A 22,531-nucleotide genomic window follows, 5' to 3' on the forward strand; every position below is an offset into this window, starting at 1 on the left:
GGCGTCTGACAGAGACTTGGATGAGAACGCTGCCATTACATATCACATTATAAGAAACGAGGAGACGCAGAATGACATGGCTTCTTTTCTAAATATTAACGCTGAGAACGGACATGTCCATGCGTTGAAAAGCTTTGACTTTGAGAAAGTAAAAACTTTTCAGTTTCAGATTCTTGCAAAAGACTCGGGAAGTCCTCCTCTCAGCAGTAACGTTACAGTAAAAGTGTATATTTTTGATGAAAACGACAACCCACCAGTCATTCTGTCTCCTGTCAGTGCCAATGGCTCTGCAGAAGGTGTTGATGAGCTTCCACGAAATGTGAACGCAGGGCATCTTGTTACGAAAGTGAGGGCCTATGACGCAGATGTAGGGTACAATGGCTGGTTACTATTTTCACTTCACAAAGTTACTGATCATACTCTTTTTGGACTTGACCGGTACACGGGACAGATACGAACTCTTCGGTCATTTACAGAGACAGACGAGGCTGAACATAAACTGACCATAGTGGTCAAAGACAATGGAAATGTTTCACTCTCAGCTACAGCAACAGTAATAATCACCGTTGTTGAGCCAAAAGAAGCCTTTGCAGCGTCCGATGTCAAAAGCACAGTAAGCAATGAAGATGAGAGTAATGTTACATTTTATTTGATTATCACCTTGGGCTCGGTGTCAGTGCTTTTTCTCGTCAGTATCGTAGTGCTCATAGCTATGCAGTGTTCCAAATCTACAGACTACTCCTCCAAATACTTACAAGACACGAATTACGATGGGACATTATGCCACAGCATCCAGTACAGATCTGGAGACAAGCGCTACATGCTAGTTGGTCCCCGAATGAGCATTGGCTCCACTATTGTTCCTGGAAGTAATGGAAATACTCTTGTCGCACCAGATCGCAGGAGCCGAACATCCGGAGAGGTAAGAGAAGTTCAAATAATACTACAAGCGTGCAATGGTGATACAAGTGCGACAAAACACACACAAAAAGCACAATGCATTAACAACATGTCTCACTGAGCCACATTTGAAATGCATCCGTTGGGTTTACTTCAAGCTAAATATCACAGATGGATTTTTTACCGGGTCAGATGCTTGGATATGTGTTAGAAGTATTGGAGTCATTACGTTTACCCTTGTGTTTTAACTCACTTATTTTGCGGAGATGTGGCATTTGTTGTACTTGTAGTATGCCAAGTGGTGTCAGTGTTACACAAGAAAATGCTTAACGCTTTGCTCTGCCTCCTTGACTACGTAGAGCTGCTCACACACAAAGACAGGGAAATGCACCGTCCGTTTTACTAAAGACAGACATGCGGTGTGTTGTAATGATTTCATCTCGTATTTAACGGCGATGCGCCGGGTTTTCAGCACATATTTTGGGGTGTGTTAATAGCTAATCGAAGGCATCTGATATCCAGGTAGTCTACGACATTCATGATGGGATGCAAAGAACAAAGGCGCGGAATGGAGTGCTGGTGGATTATTCGGCTGTTTTCGTTATTGCTTTTCTTGGATCGTGTGTCCGCACAGATACGGTATTCTATTCAAGAAGGTGTGAAGGAGGGATTTACCGTTGGAAACGTTGCCAAGGATCTGGGACTTGATGTCAGTACATTGAAAGAGAGACGATTTCGTATCGTTTCTGGATCTAATGACGCGCTGTTTCAGGTAAATCAGAACAATGGCGTATTGTATGTCAGTAATAACATCGACCGAGAGGAGCTGTGTGATAACGTAGTTTGTTTGATTAACCTAAAACTAGTCGTCGAAAACCCCCTTGAGATACATTATGTTGGAGTGGAAATTGCGGATGTAAATGACAACTCTCCTACTTTCCCAGAAAAAGAGCAACATTTTGAGATAGGGGAACAAACAGCCCTCGGAACGCGCTTCCAGCTACATGCAGCAAGAGACCCTGACACTGCCGTGCATTCGGTGCGCAGTTACAAACTGAGCAGGGATGATAATTTTGAAATTGATTTCAGGAAAGGCGATGAAGACAATATACCGTTTTTAGTGTTGAAAAAGCCGCTGGACAGAGAGCGTAAAGAGAACCATCGATTGCTTCTTACGGCAATAGACGGTGGAAATCCACCAAAGTCTGGAAGTCTAAATATAAGCATTATTGTCCTAGACTCGAATGACAACCGTCCAGTCTTTAGTCAAGACACATATGTGATCACAATACAAGAAAATACTGCACCTGGAACAATAGTCCTTACAGTTAATGCTACCGACTTAGATGAAGGTTTGAACGGGGAAATTGAATATGCCCTCAGAAAAACCCTGAAACGTAAAGTTTATGACATATTTCAACTGGATAAAATAACAGGTGAAATATCCGTGAAAGGACAGGTAGATTTTGAAGATACAGAAGTTTTTAAACTGGACGTGCAGGCCACAGATAAAGGGCAGCCTCCTTTGGCAGCAGAAAGCAGAGTCATCATTAAGATACAAGACGTAAATGACAACAAGCCAGAAATTGAAATTACCTCGTTGCTGAACCTAGTTCCAGAAGATTCTAAACCAGGGACTGTTATTGCCTTAATCAGTGTTACAGATAGGGATTCTGGTCCCAATGGAAAAGTAACAGTTAATCTGTCAGAAAACGTGGGTTTTGAGTTGAAACCTTCCATTCAAGAAAACATGTATTCCCTCGTAACAAAGGCACGTTTGGACAGAGAGGAAACATCTTTCTATGACATCACAATTACCGCGTCAGACCTGGGTCAGCCTCCTCTGTTAGCATCCAGGGTATTGAACGTGCAGGTATCAGACGTAAATGACAATGCGCCAGAATTTCCTCAAAATCCTCTTGAACTATATCTAATGGAGAACAATGATCCAGGTGCAAGCATACTGTCCGTGAGAGCAACTGATAAAGACTTGAATGAAAACGCTGACATCGCATACAATCTAGTTAGAGGCGACGGTTTACAACATGATATGTCAGCTTTCCTTAATATTAATTCTGATAACGGGAATATCTACGCGCTTAAAAGCTTTGACTTTGAAACTATGAAAACTTTCAAATTCCATGTAGTGGCCACGGACTCGGGAAACCCGCCACTCAGTAGCAACGTTACTGTTAACGTGTACATTTTAGATCGAAATGATAATGCTCCAGTTATCTTGTACCCAATAAATACTAATGGTTCCGCTGAGTGTGTAGAAGAGGTTCCGCGTAATGTGAATCCTGGATATTTAGTCAGCAAGGTGAGGGCCTACGATGCAGATATCGGTTACAATGGCTGGCTCCTATTTTCTCTTCAAGAAATAACCGACCACACTCTCTTTGGTTTGGATCGCTACACTGGACAAGTCAGAACACTTAGGTCATTTACAGAAACGGACGAAGCTCAGCATAAAATGATTATTCTCATCAAGGACAACGGAAACACCTCACTCTCTGCAACAGCTACAGTTATTGTGCATGTCGTGGAACCAAAAGAGGCGTTTGCTGCCTCCAATACTAAGAACACAGTGACAAGTGAAGACGAGAACAATGTAACATTTTACTTGATCATCACTCTGGGTTCAGTCTCGGGCCTTTTTATAATCAGTATCATTGTGCTGATTGTGATGCAGTGTTCAAAACCATCAGACTACACATCAAAATATTTACAAGACACGAACTATGATGGAACTCTGTGCCACAGCATCCAGTACAGATCTGGTGATAAAAGATATATGCTGGTTGGGCCCAGAATGAGTATCGGTTCGACTATAGTTCCTGGCAGCAATGGGAATACTCTGGTTGTACCTGATCGAAGGAGTAGAGCATCTGGAGAGGTAAGAGCTCAAAATAATTATACGCCATGTAACGAAAAACGCTCAAATGTGCACATTGAAAAGTTATATCCTGCTAAAATCATTGAAAAGCTGATCCTGCTGAATTGATGCATCTGGTACATCTGATGTCTGGGTATGTTGCTGTCCATAGCGCAAGATGCGTTGAGAGCAGCAACATTCAGAGGTGTTAAAACTGAGTGTTGGAGTTGCGTGAATCTTTTCTCTCCTGTGTATTATATATGCATTTAGCAGACGAGCATTATACTTTAAATTGCCATGCACAGAACAATTGCGTGGTGTCACTGCGGAAAGTTGTGTGATGCTTGCTTATGTGCCATTGACTTGCAATCTACACAATCTATTTTCCACTGCGTTTCTCTGCGTTTGTATTATTGTATCATCTGGGGTCGCTGCAATACAACTTAAGGTATATGAAATGGTTTCACATGGACATATCTAAACTCCTCCTATCTCTTGCGCGTGCTCAGAATCAGTTTTAATGTGACGTCCATTACACCAAGTGTCACAGAGACGGCGGATAGTCTTTTTTTGAGATACCTCACGTGTGTGTTTATCGTAGTGAATGTAATTAGTTTGGTCAGCGTGTTTCAATTGGATTTCGGACCTGGTGATGTGGGTTAAGAAAGAATGCGTGGCATCATGGTGATCGGACGGAACAGACCGACATTCGGGAGAGTGGAAGTGCTGCTGCTTTGTGTTGTTTCTATGTACCTTTGTCATGGAGCATCGGGGCAGATTCGCTACTCGGTTCCGGAGGAGTCTAAAAAGGGCACTTTCGTGGGAAACATAGCAAAGGATTTGGGATTTGATGTAAACACACTGACCGAAAGAAGGTTTCGTATTGTGTCAGGCTCAAAGGAGAATCTTTTGCAGATAAACCAAGACAATGGCGCGCTGTATGTATACGGAGATATCGACAGAGAGAGCATATGTGAGAAAAACTCTCAGTGCTTCATCAACTTAAAAATCGCTGTGGAAAATCCTTTAGAAATTCATTATGTCGAAGTAGAGATAATGGATATCAACGACCATTCACCTGTGTTTCCCGAAAAAGAAAAGCATTTGGAAATATCTGAGAATGCTGCCGTCCAGGGGCGCTTCCCCCTAGATGCAGCGCGTGACCCTGATGTAGGAGTGAATTCTCTTCGTAAGTACTCCCTCAGTTCGAATAATCACTTCGATCTGGATGTCAAATCTCGTGGCGAGGAAAAGATCCCTTTCTTGATACTGAAAAAGCCGCTAGACAGAGAGCAAGAACCAGAAGTAGTTCTAATGCTGACAGCATATGATGGAGGGAAGCCAGAGAAGTCGGGCTCTGTAAATATCTCTATAACTGTTTTAGATATAAACGATAATACACCTGTCTTTGAGCGACAGGTGTATACAGTCAACTTAGCAGAGAATGCTCCTCCGGGTACATCAGTTGTTACACTGCGCGCCACGGATTTAGATGAAGGCGAAAATGGACAGGTTATTTACGCATTTGATCAGAGTCTTAAAAATAAAGCTCTTGATATATTTCAGATAGATGCCTTCACAGGGGAGATAACTGTTAAAGGAGCTGTTGACTTTGAAGAGAAGAGCAGTTATGAGATTGACGTGCAAGCCTCCGATAAAGGCCAGGTGGCTTTGGTTGGGCATTCTAGCGTTATTATTAATGTCAAAGATGTGAATGACAATGCGCCAGAAATAGATGTTACGTCCCTCTCTGGCGAAATCCCAGAGAACGTGAAGCCTGGCACAACGATAACTTTAATCAGTGTATCAGATAAGGATTCGGGTGACAACGGTGTAGTTATATGCAGTCTTGAAAACGACGTGCCCTTCGAATTAAAACCATCATTTCAAAGGCACATGTATTCTTTAGTCACAAAGTCACGGCTTGATAGAGAATCTGCCTCTGTTTATACAATCACTATAGCTGCTGTAGATAAAGGAGATCCTCCCCTGTCATCACAGAAAACTATTGGTGTTGATATTTCAGATATTAATGACAACAGTCCTGTTTTTTCTCACAGTCCATATACGTTTTATTTGGTGGAAAATAACACACCTGGCGCTGTGACATTCTCTCTCAGCGCGTCAGATTTAGACCAAAATGAAAATGCCCAACTAGCTTATAGCATTATAAAAGGCGAGGGAGCAGACCACTCAGTAGTGTCCTTCCTGAACATTAACTCTGAGAATGGAGATGTTTACGCACTAAAAAGTTTTGATTTTGAAACAACCAAGACCTTTCAGTTCAATGTACTCGCTATGGACGCTGGACGGCCGCCCCTTAGTAGTAACGTGACGGTGCATGTATTCATTCTGGACCAAAATGACAATGCACCGGTGATTCTGTCACCAGTCAGTGCTAACGGGTCAGCTGAAGGCGTGGAAGAAATTGCGCGCAATGCAAAAGCTGGCCATTTGGTGACCAAAGTGAGAGCGTATGATGCTGATGTAGGATACAACGGTTGGTTACTATTTTCTATTCAAGAAGTTAGCGACCACACACTCTTTGGTTTGGACCGTTACACTGGACAGATTAGGACCATTCGACCATTCACAGAGACAGACGAGCCTCAGCACAAACTGGTCATACTGGTAAAAGACAATGGGAACACTTCACTTTCTGCAACTGCGACAGTTATTATTAACGCCGTGGAGCCCAAAGAGGCCTTTTCTGCATCTGAGGTCAACAATGCCGCAGCAGACATGAGCGAAGACAATGTCACATTTTATTTAATAATTACTTTGGGATCCGTTTCCTTTCTGTTTCTCATAAGCATAGTGGTATTGGTTGTAATGCAGTGTTCAAAACCAAAAGACTATTCGTCCAAGTATTTGCAAGACACGAACTATGATGGAACTCTGTGCCACAGCATCCAGTACAGATCTGGTGATAAAAGATACATGCTGGTTGGGCCCAGAATGAGTATCGGTTCTACTATAGTTCCTGGCAGCAATGGGAATACTCTGGTTGTACCTGATCGCAGGAGTAGAGCATCTGGAGAGGTAAGGGTTCAAAATAATTACACGCTTTTAAGTTTGAAACAGACTAGCTCAAATGTGCACATTGAAATGGCTATATGAAACTGAAAATCATTGAAAAGCTGATCCTGCTGAATTGATGCATCTGGTACATCTGATGTCTGGGTATGTTGCTGTCCATAGCGCAGGTGCTGAAGATGCGTTGAGATCAGCAACTATCAGAGGTGTTAAAACTGAGTGTTGGTGTTGCGTGAATCTTTTCTCTCCAGTGTATTAGGTGATATGCATTTGGCAGACGATATTATACTTTAAATTGCCATGCACAGAAAAATCGCGTGGTGTCACTGCGGAAAGTTATGTGATGCTTGCTTATGTGACATTCACTTGCAGTCTAGACGATCTATTTTGCACTGCGTTTCTCTGCGTTTGTATTATTGTATCATCTGGTGTCGCTGCAATACAACTTAAGGTATATGAAATGGTTTCACATGGACATATCTAAACTCCTCCCATCTCTTGCGCGTGCTCAGAATCAGTTTTATCAATGTGCGTCCATTACACCAAGTGTGACAGAGACGGCGGATAGTCCTTCTGATTTTTGACATACCTCACGAGTCTGTTTATCGTATTGAATGTAATTAGTTTGATCAGCGTGTTTCACTTGGATTTCGGACCTGGTGATGTGGGTTAAGAAAGAATGCGTGGCATCATGGTGATCGGACGGAACAGACCGACATTCGGGAGAGTGGAAGTGCTCCTGCTTTGTGTTGTTTCTATGTACCTTTGTCATAGATCATCGGGGCAGATTCGCTACTCGGTTCCAGAGGAGTCTAAAAAGGACACTTTCGTGGGAAACATCGCAAATGATTTGGGATTTGATGTAAACACACTGACCGAAAGAAGGTTTCGTATTGTGTCAGGCTCAAAGGAGAATCTTTTGCAGATAAACCAAGACAATGGCGCGCTGTATGTAAACGGAGATATCGACAGAGAGATCATATGTGAGAAAAACACTCAGTGCTTCATCAACCTAAAAATCGCTGTTGAAAATCCCTTAGAAATTCATTATGTCGAAGTAGAGATAATGGATATCAACGACCATTCACCTGTGTTTCCCGGAAAAGAAAAGCATTTGGAAATATCTGAGAATGCTGCTCTCCAGGGCACGCGCTTCCCCCTAGATGCAGCGCGTGACCCTGATGTAGGAGTGAATTCTCTTCGTAAGTACTCCCTCAGTTCGAATAACCACTTCGATTTGGATGTCAAATCTCGTGGCGAGGAAAAGATCCCTTTCTTGATACTGAAAAAGCCACTAGACAGAGAGCAAGAACCAGAAATAAGTTTAGTACTGACTGCATATGATGGAGGAACGCCAGAAAGATCGGGTTCTGTAAATATCTCTATAACTGTTTTAGATATAAACGATAACGCACCCATCTTTGAGCGACAGGTGTATACAGTCAACTTAGCAGAGAATGCTCCTCCGGGTACATCAGTTGTTACACTGCGCGCCACAGATTTAGATGCAGGCGAAAATGGACAGGTTATTTACGCATTTGACCATAGTCTTGAAAACATAGCTCTTGATATATTTCAGATAAATGCCTTGACAGGAGAGATAACTGTTAAAGGAGCTGTAGACTTTGAAGAGAAGAATAGTTACGAAATCGACGTGCAAGCTTCTGATAAAGGCCAGGTGGCTTTGGTTGGGCATTCTAGCGTTATTATTAATGTCAAAGATGTGAATGACAATGCGCCAGAAATAGATGTTACGTCCCTCTCTGGCGAAATCCCTGAGAACGTGAAACCTGGCACAACGATAACTTTAATCAGTGTATCAGATAAGGATTCGGGTGACAACGGTGTAGTTATATGCAGTCTTGAAAATTACGTGCCCTTCGAATTAAAACCATCCTTTCAAAGGCACATGTATTCTTTAGTCACCAAGTCACGGCTTGATAGAGAATCTGCCTCTGTTTATACAATCACTATAGCTGCTGTAGATAAAGGAGATCCTCCCCTGTCATCACAGAAAACCATTAGTGTTGATATTTCAGACGTTAATGACAACAGTCCTGTATTTTCTCGAAGTCCATATACGTTTTATTTGGTGGAAAATAACACACCTGGCGCTGTGACATTCTCTCTCAGCGCGTCAGATTTAGACCAAAATGAAAATGCCCAACTAGCTTATAGCATTATAAAAGGCGAGGGAGCAGACCACTCAGTAGTGTCCTTTCTGAACATTAACTCTGAGAATGGAGATGTTTACGCACTAAAAAGTTTTGATTTCGAAACAATCAAGACTTTTAAGTTCAATGTACTCGCTATGGACGCTGGACGACCGCCCTTAAGTAGTAACGTGACGGTACATGTATTCATTCTTGATCAAAATGACAATGCACCGGTGATTCTGTCACCGGTCAGCGCTAACGGGTCAGCTGAAGGCGTGGTAGAAATTGCGCGCAATGCAAAAGCTGGCCATTTGGTGACCAAAGTGAGAGCGTATGACGCTGATGTAGGATACAACGGTTGGTTACTATTCTCTATTCAAGAAGTTAGCGACCACACGCTGTTTGGTTTGGACCGTTACACTGGACAGATTAGGACCTTTCGGCCATTCACAGAGACAGACGAGGCTCAGCACAAACTGGTCATACTGGTAAAAGACAATGGGAACACTTCACTTTCTGCAACTGCGACGGTTATTATTAACGCCGTGGAGCCCAAAGAGGCATTTTCTGCATCTGATGTCAATAATGCCGCAGCAGACACCAGCGAAGACAATGTCACGTTCTATTTAATAATTACTTTGGGGTCCGTTTCCTTTCTGTTTCTCATAAGCATAGTGGTCCTGGTTGTAATGCAGTGTTCAAAACCAAAAGACTATTCGTCCAAGTATTTGCAAGATACGAACTATGATGGAACTCTGTGCCACAGCATCCAGTACAGATCTGGTGATAAAAGATACATGCTGGTTGGGCCCAGAATGAGTATCGGTTCTACCATAGTTCCCGGCAGCAATGGGAATACTCTGGTTGTACCTGATCGAAGGAGTAGAGCATCTGGAGAGGTAAGGGTTCAAAATAATTACACGCTATTTAACACCAAATTTGAAACAGCTCAAATGTGCACATTGAAATGGCTATATGACAATGAAAATCATTGAAAAGCTGATCCTGCTGCATTGTGTTATGATGTCTGGGTATATCGCTGTCCATAGCGCAGGTGCTGAAAATGCGTTGGAAGCAGCAACAATCAGAGGTGTTAAAATTAAGTTTTTGGGGTTGCGTGGATTGTTTTCTCTCATGTATGTTGTAAGGTGATATGCATTTAGCAGATGACCACTATTCTTAAAATTGCCATGCACAGAATAATCGCGTGGTGTCACTGTGAGCAAAACAAATGTGTTTCACAGGGAGCAAATACGTCACAGCTCGCCGAATTCGCCTCTTCACACTATTCCTTTGTGCGCGCTCTCAGTTGTCGGAAAGAAAAGTGTCGGTCGGTATCATTTGCTATTCCGTCATTGTGGAAGTATAGTTAAGCATAACCGTGTTGACAATATGTATGAACGTCCTGCAAAGTTCTGATACCGCTGTCGGAAATAATGTGGGACGTCGCAATGGAACAAAGCCGGCGTGTCTCGTGGAAGGATATAAGGAACTGGCTGTTTTTCCTAGCCATCTTCTTGGTTCGGAAAGGATGTTTTGCGCAGGTACGGTACTCGATTTCGGAAGAACAGAAAGAAGGGACTGTCGTGGGAAATATTGCCAAAGATCTGGGCATTGATCACCGAACACTAAATGAGCGAGGATTTCGCATTGTGTCCAGTTCAAGCGACACACTATTCCGGGTAAATCGTAACGATGGCATACTGTATGTGAATGGACAAATAGACAGAGAAGAGATCTGTGAGCAAAGTAGTGCATGCGTGATCAATCTAAAATTCGTTTTGGAGAATCCGCTGGAGATCCACTATGTAACTGTGGACGTGGTTGATGTTAATGATCATGCTCCCCACTTTCCTGTAAAATGAAACACGCTTGGATATTTCAGAATCGGCGCTGGCAGGTGCCCGATATCAGCTTCAGGCTGCGCACGACCCTGATGGTAGCATCAATTCAGTACAGACATACAAACTCAGTAACAACGATAATTTCCGCCTCGAGGTCAGAGACCATGGCGAGGATGGTAAAATCCCATTTTAGTTCTACAAAAACCATTAGACAGAGAAACCACAAAAACGCAGCATTTGTTACTCACTGCATTCGACGGCGGGCGCCCGCCTAGGTCTGGAACACTGAATCTATATGTGGATGTGTTGGACGTTAATGACAACATGCCCGTTTTCACAAAAGATGTGTACTCTGTCAGATTAAATGAAAACACCCCAATCGGAACAGCAATTATACAAGTAAATGCCACTGATTTAGATGAGGGCGCAAATGGCGAGGTAATCTACTCCATTGGGAAGAACATAAACAATAAATTACGTAAACTATTTGATATAGACCCAATAACAGGTGAGATATTTGTTAAAGGAACAATAGATTTTGAGGTGAAGGATAGCTATGAAATTGATATACAGGCATCTGATAAAGGAGTCGCTCCTCTAACTACAGATAAAAGTGTAATAATTAAAATTGTTGATGTAAATGATAACGCGCCAGAAATGGAAATAACATCATTCTCAAATGCAATCCCTGAAAATTCTAGACCAGGGACAACTGTTGCTTTGATCAGTGTGAATGACATGGACTCTGGGCTTAATGGTAAAGTATCTTGTTCTTTAACTGTTGATATACCTTTTAAATTAATGCAGTCTTTACAAGATAACACTTACTCTTTAACTACAAATGCGCCGCTAGATAGAGAGAGACTACAGATAAGTATGAAATTACAATTGTTGCAAAAGACGCAGGACAGCCACAGTTGTCATCTGAAAAGACTCTAACTGTATTAATATCAGATATCAACGATAATGTTCCACAATTTGTGAACACTCCATACATGTTTTATGTGACAGAGAACAATGTGCCAGGCGACTCCGTATTTTCAGTGTCTGCATCTGATCGGGACATTAATCAAAACGCCATAGTTACTTATCAGATTTGCAGAGATTGTGGTAGTGAGGACAATACATATACATCATTCCTCAACATAAACTCCGAAAACGGAAATGTTTACGCTCTCAAAAGCTTCGACTTTGAAACCATGAAAATGTTTCAATTTCAAGTTCTTGCAGCTGACTCTGGGACTCCATCGCTTAGAAGTAACGTTACGGTGACCGTCTTTATATTAGATCAGAATGACAACACTCCAGTTATTCTGTCTCCTGTCAGTGCCAACGGTTCTGCTGAAGGTATAGAAGAGATTTCCGCGCAATGTCAACGCCGGGCATTTGGTAACTAAAGTGAGGGCCTATGATGCTGATGTAGGATACAACGGCTGGTTATTATTTTCGCTTCAAGAAATTACCGACCACACTCTCTTTGGTTTGGATCGCTATACAGGACAGATAAGGACTCTACGACCTTTCACGGAAATTGACGAAGCTGAACATAAATTGGTTATACTAGTCAAAGACAATGGTAACGTTTCACGTTCGGCAACAGCAATCGTTAAGATCAACGTGGTGGAACCAAAAGAGGCATTTGCCTCTTCTGATGTAAAAAGCACAGCCGCTAATGATGGGGAGTCAAATGTGACATTTTATTTAATTGTTACTTTGGGATCCGTGTCGGTACTGTTTCTCATCAGCATAGCCGTGCTGGTGGCCATGCAGTGTTCCAAGCCCAATGACTTTTCCTCCAAATACATGCAAGACACGAACTATGATGGAACTCTGTGCCACAGCATCCAGTATAGATCCGGCGACAAGCGGTACATGCTAGTTGGGCCCAGAATGAGTATCGGTTCTACAATAGTCCCAGGCAGCAACGGGAATACACTAGTTATTCCAGATCGAAGGAGACGAGCCTCTCTGGAGGTAAGAAGTAAAGACTTACAATATTTTGCAATCCTACAAATATCTGAATATGCTGAAAGGCGCAGGGCGGGCTTATGCATTAGCATGACGTCAGAAAGTTGTAAGTCGTTTGACATGGTTTTCATGTATAATTTGACACTTGCTGAGGTTCTGGCATTTACATTTCAGGTGGTTCTTGTACTTTGGTAATGCACTTTCATGCAGGTTACTGATAATAAAGCTTTTTGAAAGGGTAATGCAGTTTTTAAAAATCGCTGTCCATCATCCTGGTGCTGAATGAGCCATTTCTTTCTCCTTTTTTGCTTTCTTTTATTACAAAAATGCTATATTCTGTGTAATCGCACGGTGTCAGTGTAAAACTAAAATAACACGCAGCCGAGGGTCATTGGTTGCAGTGCTTTGATCCCGCCTATTCACGTAGACGTATACTGAATGCCCGCTTGCGGCTGCATCAGTCATTAGCTGTGGTAAATAATCGCTCTGCGTAACGGATTTGATTCTGCTTACCTTTTTGGGATTTATTCCGCAAGTACTGCCTAATGGATATGCACCGAGTGTTTCTAGTTTTATTGTGACAACCTGTGTGCGTGATACTCTCCTTTAGCGGATATGGAACAAAGAGGATGTGGAGCATTGAAGGAGCCACGATGGTGGCTGTTCAGCATCGCCGTCTTTCTGTTGTGGAAAGGGTGCTTTGCCCAGATAAGGTACTCTGTTTCGGAGGAACAGAAGGATGGAGTCGTGGTGGGGAAAATAGCAAAGGATTTAGGGATTGATCCGCGAATTTTAAGGGAGCGAGGATTCCGTATTGTGGGCTCAGGTGAATCGCTTTTCCGGGTGAATCAGAACGATGGCGTATTGTACGTAAATGGGAAAATTGACAGAGAGGAGGTTTGTGATCGAAGCAGCGTGTGTTTGATCAACCTTAAAATGGTCCTACAAAATCCTCTTGAAATACATTACATTGCAGTTGAGGTATTGGATATCAATGATCATATTCCGAATTTCGCTGAAAAAGTGAAAAAGTTAGACATTTCCGAGTCAGCTTTACCCGGAACCCGATTTCAACTGCAACCCGCTCAAGACCCTGACGCGGGCACCAATTCTGTGCAGCAGTATAAACTAAGCCAGACTGAACACTTTCGAATTGAGGTAAAAGATCGCGGTGCCGATGGTAAAATTCCGTTCTTAGTTTTACAAAAGCAACTGGACAGGGAGTCTATTCCAAACCACAGGTTAATTATTGCTGCCAATGACGGAGGACGCCCACCCAAGACAGGGACTATGGAGATTTATGTCGATATTTTGGATGTAAATGACAACTCGCCAGCTTTCACAAAAGACGTCTACTCTGCTTTTCTCAATGAAAATGCTCCAATTGGCTCAACAGTTATACGACTAAACGCAACTGATTTGGATTATGGCCAAAATGGGGAGGTCTTTTACGCATTCAGCGATGACGTTAACAGCAAATTCCAAGAGCTATTTCATATAGATGCTAATACTGGAGACATAATTGTGAAAGGACTAATAGATTTTGAAGAAAAGGATGTTTATGAAATTGATATACAAGCTTCAGATAAGGGCCTTGCTCCTTTAACAACAGATAAAAGTGTGCTTATAAAAATTGTTGATATAAATGATAATGCACCTGAGATAGAAGTAACTTCATTTTCTAGCGCTATTCCTGAGGATACCAGAATAGGCACTACAGTAGCTTTGATTAGTGTGAATGATGTAGATTCTGGTATTAATGGAAAGGTGTCCTGTTCATTACCAGAAGGCTTACCATTCAAATTAACTCCGTCTCTGCAGGATAATGTATTTTCTTTAATTACAAATTCCGCTTTAGACAGAGAAAACACATTTCAATATGATATTACATTAAGTGCAAAAGACGCTGGAAAGCCTTCCTTGTCATCTGAGAAGACAATCAAAGTGTTAGTGTCAGATGTAAATGACAACAGTCCCGAGTTTCCGTTAACATCTTACACGTTTTATGTGAAGGAGAATAATGAACCAGGTGAGCCAGTATTCTCCGTTTCTGCCTCGGACCGTGACCAAGGTGACAATGCACTTGTCTCCTACCAAATTTGTAGAGATTGTGGCGATAATGCGTTCACATCGTTCCTAAACATAAATTCGGATAATGGGAAGGTTTATGCCCTAAAAAGCTTTGATTTTGAGACTGTTAAAATGTTCCATTTCCACGTGTTGGCCACAGACGCTGGATCTCCCTCCCTTACCAGTAATGTCACAATAAACGTCTTTATTCTGGATCAAAACGACAACGTTCCAGTGGTACTGTTTCCTATAAATACTAATGGTTCCGCTGAAGGCGTGGAAGAACTTCCCCGCAATGTAAATGCTGGCTATCTTGTGGCTAAAGTGAGGGCCTACGATGCCGACGTCGGATACAACGGCTGGTTGCTATTTTCATTACAAGAAGTTACTGACCATACTCTTTTTGGTTTGGACCGCTACACAGGACAGATACGGACCCTGCGGTCCTTTACAGAAACAGATGAATCTGAACATAAACTAGTCATAATAGTCAAAGATAATGGGAATGTTTCACTCTCTGCAACAGCGACTGTGGCAGTAAAGGTGGTGGAGCCCAAGGAGGCTTTTGCAGCAGCTGACAACAAAAGCGTGGCACAGGATGACGAGGAAAATGGTGTTACGTTTTACCTAATCATCACACTGGGAGCCGTTTCTGTACTTTTTCTGGCCAGTGTCATTGTTCTAGTTGTCATGCAGTGCTCCAAACCAAAAGATTATTCATCCAAGTATTTACAAGATGCGGCATACGACGGAACATTGTGCCACAGCATCCAGTACAGATCTGGAGACAAACGCTACATGCTAGTTGGGCCTAGAATGAGTATTGGCTCCACTATAGTGCCCGGCAGTAACGGGAATACACTTGTGATTCCGGATCGAATGAGAAGAGCCTCTGAGGAGGTAAGACACAAACAAGTGTAACAAATTCTATAATCTAGTTTGTTCTAAGTGTTTTGACTATAATCTAGTTTGTTCTAAGTGTTTTGAAACAGGTTTCCATGCATAAATTTACACTTGCTGAGATTCTGGCATTCACATTTCAGGTGGTCTTGAATTTCATACAGGTCATTGATATGATAAAGCTTTTAAAAAGGCAGTCCACTCTTTACAAAGCGCTGTTCATCCTCTTGGTGCTGAATGCATTCATTATTTGGTTTCTCTAGTGTGTGGTGATTTTTTTGTTGTTGTTTTAAGGCAAGTTAGTGATCAATTTCTGTTGCGTTTAACATCAAAGTTATTTGTGTAGTATATTACAAAACAAAAGTGCGATATTCTCTCTAATCGCACGGTGTCAGTGTAAAACTAAAATAATAGGCAGCTAAGGGACATTGGTTACTACACTAGATCCCGCCTATTCACGTAGACGCACTGAATGCATGCTGGCGGTTGCATCAGTCCTTAGCCGTGGTAAATAATCGCTCTGCATCACGGATTTTATTCTGTTGACTTTTTGGGAGACATTTCACAAGTACTGCCTAATGGATATCCATCGAGTGTTTCTAGTTTCACTGTGACAACCTGGGTGTATGATACTTTTATTAAGCGGACATGGAACAAAAGGGATATGGAGCATTGAAGGAGCCACGGTGGTGGCTGTTCAGCATCGCCGTCTTTCTGTTGTGGAAAGGGTGCTTTGCCCAGATAAGGTACTCTGTTTCGGAGGAACAGAAGGATGGAGCCGTGGTGGGGAACATAGCAAAGGATTTAGGGATTGATCCGCGAATTTTAAGGGAGCGAGGATTCCGTATTGTGGGCTCAGGTGAATCGCTTTTCCGGGTGAATCAGAACGATGGTGCATTGCACGTGAATGGGAAAATTGACAGAGAGGAGGTTTGCGATAGAACCAGCGTGTGTTTGATCAACCTTAAAATGGTTCTAGAAAACCCTCTTGAAATACATTACATTGCAGTTGAGGTATTGGATATAAACGATCACATTCCGAATTTCTTAGAAAAAGTGAAAAAAGTTAGAAATATCCGAGTCTGCCTTGCCTGGAGCTCGATTTCAACTCCAACCCGCTCAAGACCCTGATGGGGAACCAATTCTGTGCAGCAGTATAAACTAAGCCAAAATGAACACTTTCGAATTGAGGTGAAAGATCGAGGTGCCAGCGGTAAAATTCCGTATTTAGTTTTACAAAAGCAACTTGACAGGGAGTCTATTCCAAACCACAGATTAATAATCTCTGCCAGTGACGGAGGACGGCCGCCCAAGACGGGATCTATGGAGATAAGTGTTGATGTTTTGGATATCAATGACAACTCGCCAGTTTTCACCAAAGATGTCTACTCTGCTTTCCTCGATGAAAATGCTCCAATTGGCACAACAGTGATGCGAGTAAATGCAACTGATTTGGATTATGGTCCAAATGGGGAGATATTTTACGCATTCAGCGATGACAACAGTAACAGTAAATTTCGAGAGATTTTGTATATAGATGCTATCACTGGAGACATAATTGTGAAAGGACAAATCGATTTTGAAGAAAACGATGCGTACGAAATTGATATACAAGCGTCAGATAAGGGACTTGCTCCTTTGACAACAGACAAAAGTGTGATGATTAAAGTAGTTGACATAAATGACAATGCGCCAGAAATAGAAGTAACGTCATTTTCTAGCGCTGTTCCCGAGGATGCCAGAATAGGTACTACAGTAGCTTTGATTAGTGTGAATGATTTAGATTCTGGTGTCAATGGAAAAGTATCCTGTTCATTGCCTGAAGACTTGCCATTCAAATTAACACCGTCTTTACAGGATAATGTATATTCTTTGGTAACTAAGTCTCCCTTAGACAGAGAAAATGTGTTTCAATATGATATTAAATTAAGTGCAAAGGACGCAGGAAAGCCCTCCTTGTCTTCTGAAAAACAATCAAAGTGTTAGTGTCAGATGTGAATGACAACAGTCCCGAGTTTCCACTAAGTTCTTACACGTTTTATGTGAAGGAGAATAATGTACCAGGCGAGTCATTAGTTTTCTGTTTCTGCCTCGGACCGTGACCAAGGTGATAATGCATTAGTCACGTATCAAATTTGTAGAGATTGCGGCGAAAATCTGTTCACATCTTTACTAAATATAAATTCAGAAAATGGTCAAATCTATGCCCTTAAAAGTTTTGATTTTGAGACAGTTAAAATGTTCCATTTCCATGTGTTGGCCACAGACGCCGGATCTCCCTCCCTTACTAGTAATGTCACAATAAACGTCTTTATTCTGGATCAAAACGACAACGTTCCAGTGATACTGTTTCCTATAAACACGAATGGTTCTGCTGAAGGCGTGGAAGAACTTCCCCGAAATGTAAACGCTGGCTATCTTGTGGCTAAAGTGAGGGCCTACGATGCCGACGTCGGATACAATGGCTGGCTGCTATTTTCATTACAAGAAGTTACTGACCATACTCTTTTTGGGCTGGACCGCTATACAGGACAGATACGGACCCTAAGGTCCTTTACAGAAACAGATGAATCTGAACATAAACTAGTTATAATAGTCAAAGATAATGGGAACGTTTCACTCTCAGCAACAGCGACTGTGGCAGTAAAGGTGGTGGAGCCCAAGGAGGCTTTTGCAGCAGCTGACAACAAAAGCGTGGCACAGGATGACGAGGAAAATGGTGTTACGTTTTACCTAATCATTACACTGGGAGCCGTTTCTGTACTTTTTCTGGCCAGTATCATTGTTCTAGTTGTCATGCAGTGCTCCAAACCAAAAGATTACTCATCCAAGTATTTACAAGATGCGGCATACGACGGGACATTGTGCCACAGCATCCAGTACAGATCTGGAGACAAACGCTACATGCTAGTAGGGCCTAGAATGAGTATTGGTTCCACTATAGTGCCCGGCAGTAACGGGAATACTCTTGTGATTCCGGATCGAAGGAGAAGAGCCTCTGAGGAGGTAAGACACAAACAAGTGTAACAAATTCTATAATCTAGTTTGTTCTAATAAAGTTACATAGTTTTTGTTTATTCTCTGAAATTTGTTACTTTTTGTATTGTGCAGAAACAAAACGGGGTGTTTAAGGTTCCATCGTGGTTTGCTTATCGTAGTGAAAGCCATTTGTTTTGGTCTAGGGAAGCAGAAACGTAGACATTACCTACTTTGTTTAGTTAAGCAAGTTTCCAATACATCTTTGCAACAATTTGCTGCACTTCTTTTACACTTTTTCTACAAGGAATCCAGGGTAGCTTGTTCTGGTAATTGGTCATGGCGTTTGTCACTGTTTGTCAAAAAGAAAGGATCCATCTGTTTTGCAGATTAGGAAACATAACTTAACATAACCATTTCACGCACTCCTTTCTTGTCGAATGACTGTTGCTGCCTTCAAAAGTATGCGAAATTCATGTATAACATGGCAGTAATCATTTTGGGTCGAGGATGAGGGTGGGGAGTTTCTTTAAAGAAGTCGCTGTCCATATCAAGAGTGCTGAAACGACTATGTCAAACACACTGAAGTGCAACGTTTAATAACAATGCCCTTGGTTTTAATATACCGACGTGCTGAAGTGTAGTACGAGTTGACATCGCATGGTGTCAGTGCACATCTAAAGTATCGCTTCACACAAAGAGATGAAAGGAACGCATCGTCATTTAAGTCCACCCAATCAGGTTACTAGAATGGGGTTGAACATACTTGACTATATCGGCTATTCCACAGATGAAATACAATTCTAGGGTGGATGTCTTAGAAATGTATTAGAAACAACGGTTTGCAAATGGATATCCATCTTGCGCTTTTGAACACACAATAAAAAGGGTGGGTTGCGACTTACCTAACGGAATATGGAAAGAAGACGACATCCTTCGTGTCGGAAGTCAATGCAGTGGCTGGTCTTCTGTTTTGCCTTTTTGTTCTGGCGAGGATCTTTGGCACAAATACGATATTCCATTTCAGAGGAACAGGAGGATGGAACAATCGTGGGCAACATCGCAACGGATTTAGGGGTCGACGTCAAGACACTAAAGGAGAGAGAATTTCGTATCGTGACAAGTACAAGCGAGTCTATCTTCAGAGTAAACGAGAACAACGGGGTATTGTATGTGAATGGGAAACTTGACAGAGAGCAGGTTTGCGAGCGAAGCAGCGTTTGTTTGATTAACCTGAAAACTGTCTTAGAAAATCCTCTCGAGATTCATTATGTTGAGGTAGAAGTCATAGACATTAACGACCATGCTCCTAGCTTCACTGAACCAGAAATACATTTACAGATATACAGAGTCGGCACTACGTGGTGTGCGTTTTCAGCTACAGCCAGCCCGTGATCCAGACGGTGGTACAAATTCGGTTCATCTTTATAAACTCAGCGAAAACGACCATTTTCGTTTAGAGGTAAAGGATCGGGGTAAGGATGGTAAAATCCCTATTTTAGTTTTGCAAAAGCCATTAGACAGAGAGACCACCCCTGACTACAAGTTAGTCCTTACAGCAATTGATGGAGGAAAACCTCCGAAATCAGGCATCGTGAATATAATAGTTGATGTACTGGATGTAAATGATAATGCACCTGTTTTTACAGAGGAGGTTTATTCAGTTACTTTACAGGAAAATTCACCAATTGGAACTACTGTGGTTCAAGTAAATGCCACTGATTTAGATGAAGGTTTGAATGGGGAAGTTTTTTATTCATTTGGAAATAGCGTACAAAGCAAATTACGCGACCTTTTTTGACTTAGACACCATTAATGGGGAAATTACTGTTAAAGGAAATATAGATTTTGAGGAAAACGACGTTTATGAGGTAGATATAGAGGCATCAGATAAAGGACCCCCACCTTTAACAACGGATAAAACTGTGACTATAAAATAAATGATGTAAATGACAACACACCTGACATTGAGGTAACGTCCTTCTCAAGAGCCATCCAAGAGGATTCCAGACCTGGAACTACGGTTGCAATCATAAGCGTTACTGATTTAGATTCTGGTGAAAATGGAAAAGTGTCTGTTCAATAAGTCAAGATTTGCCCTTTTAAATTAATGTCGTCCTTAAAACACAACATGTATTCATTAGTCACATCTTTACCGTTGGATAGGGAGGCTGTGAGTGTATATGACGTAACTTTAACTGCAACAGACTCAGGGAAGCCACCGTTGTCGTCTATGAAGACAATAACAGTGATAGTGTCTGATGTGAATGACAACAATCCAGTGTTTTCCCATAATCCATATACGTTTTATGTGTCGGAGAACAACGTTCCCGGAGAACCCATGTTTTCCCTGACTGCCTCTGATCGAGACGTAAATGACAATGCTCTCGTGCGCTACCAGATTTGTAGACAATGTGGGGAAGAAAATAAATACGCCTCTTTCTTGAATATAAATTCAGAAAATGGGAATGTTTACGCACTCAAAAGCTTTGACTTTGAGACGATGAAAACGTTCCAGTTTCAAGTATTGGCGAGTGACAGTGGGAAACCATCTCGAGAAAGCAATGCAACTGTGCACGTGTTTATACTGGATCAAAACGACAACGCACCAGTCATTTTGTATCCTGTAAGCTCAAATGGTTCTTATGAGGGTACGGAGGAACTTCCTCGTAATGTGAACGCAGGTCATTTGGTCACAAAAGTCAGGGCGTTTGATGCCGACGTAGGATACAACGGATGGCTGTTATTTTCATTGAATCAAGTCACTGATCATACACTGTTTGGTTTGGATCGATATACGGGGCAGATACGAACTCTCCGTGCGTTCACTGAAACAGATGAATCTGAACATAAACTTGTCATTCTCGTCAAAGACAATGGAAACGTTTCACTTTCTGCAACTGCTACACTGACTGTTAAATTAGTGGAGCCTAAGGAGGCATTCGCAGCCTCGGATGTGAAGGGCCCAGCGAACATGGGCGAGGAGAACGATGTAACGTTTTATCTGATTATAACATTGGGGTCAGTTTCAGTACTTTTCATCATCAGTATCATTGTGCTGATCGCCATGCAGTGTTCTAAGTCACCAGACTATAACTCCAAGCATTTACAAGATGCGAATTATGACGGGACACTGTGCCACAGTATCCAGTACAGATCTGGAGATAAACGGTATATGTTAGTTGGGCCCAGGATGAGTATCGGTTCTACTATTGCTGCAGGCAGTAATGCCAATACACTTATGATGCCAGATAGACGACGACCGTCTGGAGAGGTAAGATAATGCTTTAAAATGGATGATACAGCATTTCAGGAATTAGTGTACAACAGGTTGTTTTCCTCAGGTTTTGCACGTCTTTCCTGCAAATGGCACACATGTGGGGAGATAGCCTGCTTCTTCAGTGTTTCAGAGCAGGCCTGTGAAGGTTAATGTTGCAGCTGAGCATTTAAAGCTGTACACAGGTTAAGCTGTTTACATGGAGAAGAGAAATGCTAACGTTTGCTCCGTATGCATTTACACCTGTTGGATTGCTGTCGGATTTCTATTTTCGTTTTGTTTTGTCTTTTAACAGTGTCATTTCCTTATACAGTGCTACTGATATCTCCTTCTGTCTTATATACATGTAGTGTATCTTGCTCTTACCGTATAGCTTGTAAACTATACCATATGGCCCATTTTGGAAGGGCTCTGATTGTGAAGGACCATTTTGTTGTGTCAATCTAAGTTGTCATCCCTTGTTTGGAAAATGATTGATTAAAACCTAAGCATACACTCTACATACATACATATGTCTATAGGATGACGA

At 42.0% G+C, this 22,531-nt stretch overlaps 1 protein-coding gene and 1 pseudogene across 8 annotated transcripts in view; both read left to right on the plus strand.

Annotated features, from left to right (window-relative positions):
* Positions 1-22,531, plus strand: part of LOC125286799 (protocadherin alpha-C2-like) — a 176,173-nt gene that overhangs the window by 20,087 nt on the left and 133,555 nt on the right. Inside the window, exon 1 of one of the 8 annotated variants that reach the window (XM_048232107.1) lies at positions 1,212-3,796. The exons of 3 other annotated variants lie outside the window; for them this stretch is intronic. In XM_048232107.1, coding sequence (XP_048088064.1) covers positions 1,439-3,796 — 2,358 coding nt within the window. In that variant the 5' untranslated portion in view covers positions 1,212-1,438. Of the gene's footprint in view, positions 1-1,211; positions 3,797-4,328; positions 6,818-7,370; positions 9,867-13,249; positions 15,750-22,531 lie in introns of those variants that run through there. 4 more of the 8 variants (XM_048232099.1, XM_048232092.1, XM_048232086.1 and 1 more) reach the window with 4 other exon arrangements.
* Positions 19,524-22,008, plus strand: LOC125286805 (annotated as a pseudogene).

The sequence above is a fragment of the Alosa alosa genome, chromosome 21 (assembly GCF_017589495.1).
Source record: "Alosa alosa isolate M-15738 ecotype Scorff River chromosome 21, AALO_Geno_1.1, whole genome shotgun sequence".
Taxonomy (NCBI): domain Eukaryota; kingdom Metazoa; phylum Chordata; class Actinopteri; order Clupeiformes; family Clupeidae; genus Alosa; species Alosa alosa.